This window comes from Rutidosis leptorrhynchoides, chromosome 2 (assembly GCF_046630445.1).
Source record: "Rutidosis leptorrhynchoides isolate AG116_Rl617_1_P2 chromosome 2, CSIRO_AGI_Rlap_v1, whole genome shotgun sequence".
NCBI classification, from domain to species: Eukaryota; Viridiplantae; Streptophyta; class Magnoliopsida; order Asterales; family Asteraceae; genus Rutidosis; species Rutidosis leptorrhynchoides.
In genome coordinates this window covers 96,026,445-96,031,853 of record NC_092334.1, presented here as the reverse complement: position 1 = coordinate 96,031,853, position 5,409 = coordinate 96,026,445, and the positions used below count along the sequence as shown (strand labels likewise).

General features: G+C 35.1%; 1 protein-coding gene across 1 annotated transcript; it reads left to right on the top strand.

Annotated features, from left to right (window-relative positions):
• Positions 1-2,082: 2,082 nt before the first annotated feature.
• Positions 2,083-5,156, top strand: LOC139888104 (zinc finger protein VAR3, chloroplastic-like). Its single transcript, XM_071871138.1, has 6 exons — positions 2,083-2,613; positions 3,247-3,349; positions 3,451-3,592; positions 3,653-3,692; positions 3,918-4,016; positions 4,102-5,156. The coding sequence occupies exons 1-6, from the start codon at positions 2,174-2,176 to the stop codon at positions 5,126-5,128; spliced, it is 1,851 nt and encodes a 616-aa protein (XP_071727239.1). The 5' UTR covers positions 2,083-2,173; the 3' UTR covers positions 5,129-5,156.
• Positions 5,157-5,409: the final 253 nt, after the last annotated feature.

Here is a 5,409-nt window from a genome sequence, read left to right as displayed (position 1 = left end):
CAACATTGAGATTCAATATTGTAGAAAAGTACGTAGACGTAACGGAGATGATAACACTAGGTTTGACTTGCAAATAATACCCATGAATATTACCCATAACCTCCTTGGCAATAACCCATAATTTCCTTAGCTTTATCCCGCTCATAAAACTATTTTGAAAGTGACACGCTCATGACCTCGTCGTAGTATTTTATGTATAATACTAATAATAATAAGATTAATAACAATATTAATCTTACTAATAATAATAATAATAATAATAATAATAATAATAATAATAATAATAATAATAATAATAATAATAATAATAATAATAATAATAATAATAATAATAATTTTTAAATTAAAACAGAGGCAAATATCTCGAGCTTTATAGGTGTGGCCTGTCCAGGACTGCCATGCGATCGTATGGCCTCCAAGACCATTTCCCATGCGATCGCATGGGATGGATTTCCAGCTCATGATCTTTTAACTTCTAGTTTGTCGACATATTTTTTAATTATTAATATAATATATTTAATTTATATAATTAATTATATATTATATTAAATTCACATACATAGTTGACTTGTAATTTTCGTTCCGATAAGTCGTACTTCGTCACTCGACTTATGTCTCGGTTCCGGTTTTTCGAACGTCCTATCGTATACTGAGAAAACTTGTACTTTACGTTTCGTGAATCGTACCTTTGTCAAAATATAGTCTTAAATCATCCACAAACTATACCACTGTAGCAATTCACTGTAGGAAATCAATTTTTACTGTAGCAATTCACTGTAGCAAAGTCAATTTCACTGTAGCAAATAGTGATTTTCAAAAACACTGTAGCATTTTTGGGTACTGTAGCAATTTGAAAATGTTACTATCGTTTACTAAATAACTTGAAATTATATATATGTATATATCTTTTTAATATATATAAATCAGTTTTTAAATACACATTGAAAGTTATTTATAAATAAATTTTAATAATAAATATTTCAACTTATCATATATATTCAAATAGATATTTAAACCAATAAGTTTAATGTACGGTATCAAATAATTAATACATTGTTACCTTTTCAAGTTATAGTATATATGTATCTATTTACATATAATTGTTCGCGAATCGTCGAAAACAACCGAAGGGTATTTAAATATATAAAAGTAGTTCAAAAATTTTGAGATTCATTTTTACAAACTTTGCTTATCGTGTCGGAAATGTTAATCATACAAAGATTAAGTTTAAATTTGGTCAGAAATTTCCGGGTCATCACACTAATGCAGGTAATGGCGTCGACACCAGCAATATCGACGATAGTTAGTAGAAGTCGTTGTCGTTAGCTTAGTTGGTTGGTTTTTCTTGTTTTTTCAATTCAAGTGTTTGTAGGTCGCGTAGATTGCTAATTCACGGTGAGACTCGAGTTTAGTTATCTTTAGATCGAGTTTTGTCATGGAGGTTAGTTACTTAGTTTGCTGCTTTCGAGCCTCGTCCGCAGTGACGGAAATTGAACTCAACTACATAGGGGTTAATTAGTGACGGGTAAACACACAAAAAAAAAACCTTATTTTTTAGTAATTTTTTTTTCTTATAGAGTAAATTTCTTTTTTTCCGAAAAAGTCATATGGGGCGAGCTCACTCTCAGAGTACCTTAAGTACCGCCGCCACTGGTCGTCTGTGTTTTTTTTTTTTGTATGTGTTCTGTTTTCTTTTCTCTTTCTGAGATCAGTGGCGGATCTAGAATTGGTAGTCACTGGTGTCACCAGTTAAAACTCCCAAAAATTTTCTATTAGATGTCTTATTTCAATGGTGTCACTAAAAAAATGTACAATATTCAATGGTGTCACTAGTTAAAATTCTAAAAAAAAATTCATTACATCACGCATTTCAGTGGTGCCCCGTGCAACCACTGGGGTTATAATAGATCCGCCCCTGTCCGAGATAATCGTTTTTTTTTTTTTTTTAAGAAAAACTTGTACTGTGATTTTCTTCTCACACTTCCGGTCCAAACAATACTGGGCCAGTGGGCCTCTCTTACAATTAGAATTAGAAAAAAAAAATTAATCGGGGTTCATATTTCCGAACCTTAAAACCCTGTATAATTATTAGGTTAACAACCATCACATCCTCTCCACTCCGGCAATTACTTCCCCGTCGGTCATCACCGGCATCTCTCAATTCTCCGACCAAATGACCGGAGCTTCATCAAGGTTCCTTTTTCTATTAACTAATTCAATCTCCTTCCTTCATCACCGCCCATCCACTTTCTTCCGTTTAGCCGGCCGCCGACCTCTCACCACCCTAACCGCCGCCAACAACCACCACCATCTCCATCACAGTCACAAAAATTCACTTATTCCGGTCAAATTCACACAAAATTATTGCTCCAGAGCTACTAACTACTCATTCGAAGATAATAATCATGTTCCCGCTAACGAGCGCCATGTGTCACCGTCTCATCCGTGGCCGGAGTGGTCCCGGTTACTTGAATCTCTATACAATTCTGGTTACTTTGACAGAAAATTCAATGCTGAAGATGATTCCATGACAAATGAGAATTTATCATTTGAATTTGTGGATGCTGCTAATTCGTGCTTGGCATTTGCTCGTGATAGACCTGATATCTTAAGGTTTTGCAATACAAAATTGTTTATACCTACATTATTCTACATATTATATATATACATATATATATACACACACATACAGGGCAGTGGCGTAAACAGAAATTTTTTTTCACCCGGAGCGAAAAAAAAAAATTAAAAACATAGCAACTCTTTGGGGTAAAATATGAAGGTTTTTGGGCAATATATGAATGTTTTTGGGCAGAATTTGGAGGTATTTGGGCAAAATTTGGGGGTTTTTGGGCAAATTTTGGGGGTTTTTGTACAAAATTCGAAGGTTATGGTGCAAAATATGGAGGCTTTGGGGGAAAAAAATTCCACCTATGGCAAAATCGAAAAACCCAAAATTTTTATACTGAAAATTACAGATTTTACAAATCCACTGCGGGGACTGCCCCCTTTGCCCGCACCTGTTTCCGCCACTGCATACAGGGGAGGGTGTTAAAATAATCAAAATTTTATAAAACATAATTTTTTTTAACACCAATCCTTTGTATATGTAGGATTCTACTGCCCAAATTTTTTTTTTTTTTTTTTTTTTTTTTTTTTTTTTTATGATGCATAACTGTAAACACTTTTACTTTATCTATGAAGATTAGATGAATGTTTTTATTTCATTTTTAATTAATTATGTTTCAGGTGGCTTCCAAGGAGGGATATTGAGGTGCTGATTAATGATGGATATCCATTTCTGTTTAAAAGTGCAGAGGAAATTGAAATAAGAATGAGGTCATTTGTACAGGTTGGCTTCATTTAGTGTTTTTTATTCTTCATTGAATAGAGTTGAGTGTGGATTACAATTACATGTGATTTCAACATTTCGTTTGTTGTTATAAATTGAAGGTAGAGGGATCGAATGAAGCAACGTTGGTGGATTTGATGAAGTATATATTGAGTTATGTTAGCAATTTTAATGTTAGTCCTGAAAGAAATGTTAAGGAGGCGACTGAATCGTGTGTTAGAAGGTTGTTGCAAGAGATGGCTAATTTTAGCTACAGGGGCCGAGTATCAGAGCCGTATGAACAAACGTCGAGAAAATTTGGACCAAATATTACTATGAAGAGAGGCGATTGGATATGTGCAAAGTAAGTTACAGCTCTTTTGTGTACGAATTGTTAAAGTTTTTGTTTCATGCTAAAGTTTTTAGCTTTTTTAGTTTTTTTAGTTGGTCGATTTTGTTTAGTTTCTTGATGTACTCGTAGAATGAGATATTAGAGTAAAATGATGAATGAAATGGGAGCTTAATGTATGTGGCTAATCAACTAGTTTTCCTTTAGCTTAAACTTATATAATCGATGTTGTTCGAGCAGATGCAATTTCATGAACTTCGCAAAAAATACTAAATGCCTTGAATGTGAGGAGCTGAGACCGCAAAGTCAGTTGACTAACGGGGAGTGGTATTGTCCTCGGTAAGCATTACTTTAACCATACAGTTACTAGTTTTAAGACCTTGTTACCGAAATGTGATGTAGTGTTATCTTTTTTCTATTTCAGATGTAATTTTTTTAATTACCGAAAGAATGTGGTGTGCTTGAAATGCGAGTGTAGGCGACCCAATGAGGCTGGGCAGACGGATCGTCCCATTGGGCAGACGGATCTTTCGAGTGATAAAGAAGAAAAAATAGACAGATGGTTCAAGAAGATAAAGGATTTGCATGGTCTTGCAGACCAGACAAGTGATACTTCACACGATGAATTGCTAATTCGTAATGAGAAAGATCGTTTTGTGGATAATAAGATGAAAGATCAACAATTTTCTTCATACCGTAACCAAAGACAACACTCAATGGAGCAAGGTAGCACTAGTAGCTTTGCTCCTTTCGTTCCATTTCCACCGGATTATTTCGCCAAAAAAGATGACCCAAAAAACACAGATACCACAGTGAAACCATCTTATACGAATAATGCCACAGTCGATAAGAATTTTTCGCAAGGAACAGAACATCAACCGATAAGAAGCACCGATAATTTGGATTCAAGGTCGTATGTTAGCAACAGAACCATATATAGTGGAGAGACGAATTCGGATTCATATAGTAATCAGTTTAGGAGAAACGATTTTAATCCCGAAGGCAACAGAACCTTATCTAGTGGTAATCAGTTTACCAGAAACGAGCCAAAACCTGAAGGCGACAGAACAAGCAATCAGTTTAGTAGAAATGAGCCTAGACCTGCAGTTAGTCGACAAGTTCCAGAAAGCATGAATGCGAAAAGTGGGTGGACCGGTAAGAGCCTGGAGGGGTCAGCTGTGACAGAACCGGACCCACTGGACATGTCAGAAGAGGCCAAGGCAGAAAGATGGTTCAAACGTGTTGCGCAGATTAAGGACATATCCGAGTTAAGTCAAATACCTGATGAAGATTTTCCGTCGATAATGCCGATGCGTAAAGGGGTGAATCGGTTTGTTGTGAGTAAGAGGAAAACACCATTAGAAAGGAGATTAACATCTCCTCAGTACAGAAAGAATCTTAGAATTGTGAGCTCTGATCCCATAAAAAAGGATGGTGATGATGATAACTGAACTATAGAGGTTGAATGTATGTTGCCATTTTTTTGCTTTATAATTATGTTTCTGGTAGAGCAAGTCTCATTTGCCTACTATGTGATAACTGTTGAATCGGAACCTGATTCTTATAGAACTAGTTTTCCCTATGTTAACTTGGAAGAAAATGAATGCAACTGATAATAGACATTTGATTCAACTCCTGCAAACGACTTACAACAGGTGAAAGAGCTTGGTTAAGAGTCATCTTTGTGTTAACAAGTGTCAAAAGTCTTCTAAAGTCATGTTGACTTCTTATG

What these genes read in the sequence shown, in the direction of transcription:
- LOC139888104 (XM_071871138.1), top strand. Translation starts at nt 2,174, where the DNA reads ATGACCGGAGCTTCATCAAGGTTCCTTTTTCTATTAACTAATTCAATC. An exon ending in GTTGTTGCAAGAGATGGCTA is followed by an intron (nt 3,593 to 3,652) that starts ATTTTAGCTACA and finishes GAAAATTTGGAC; the next exon opens with CAAATATTACTATGAAGAGA. An exon ending in GGCGATTGGATATGTGCAAA is followed by an intron (nt 3,693 to 3,917) that starts GTAAGTTACAGC and finishes TTGTTCGAGCAG; the next exon opens with ATGCAATTTCATGAACTTCG.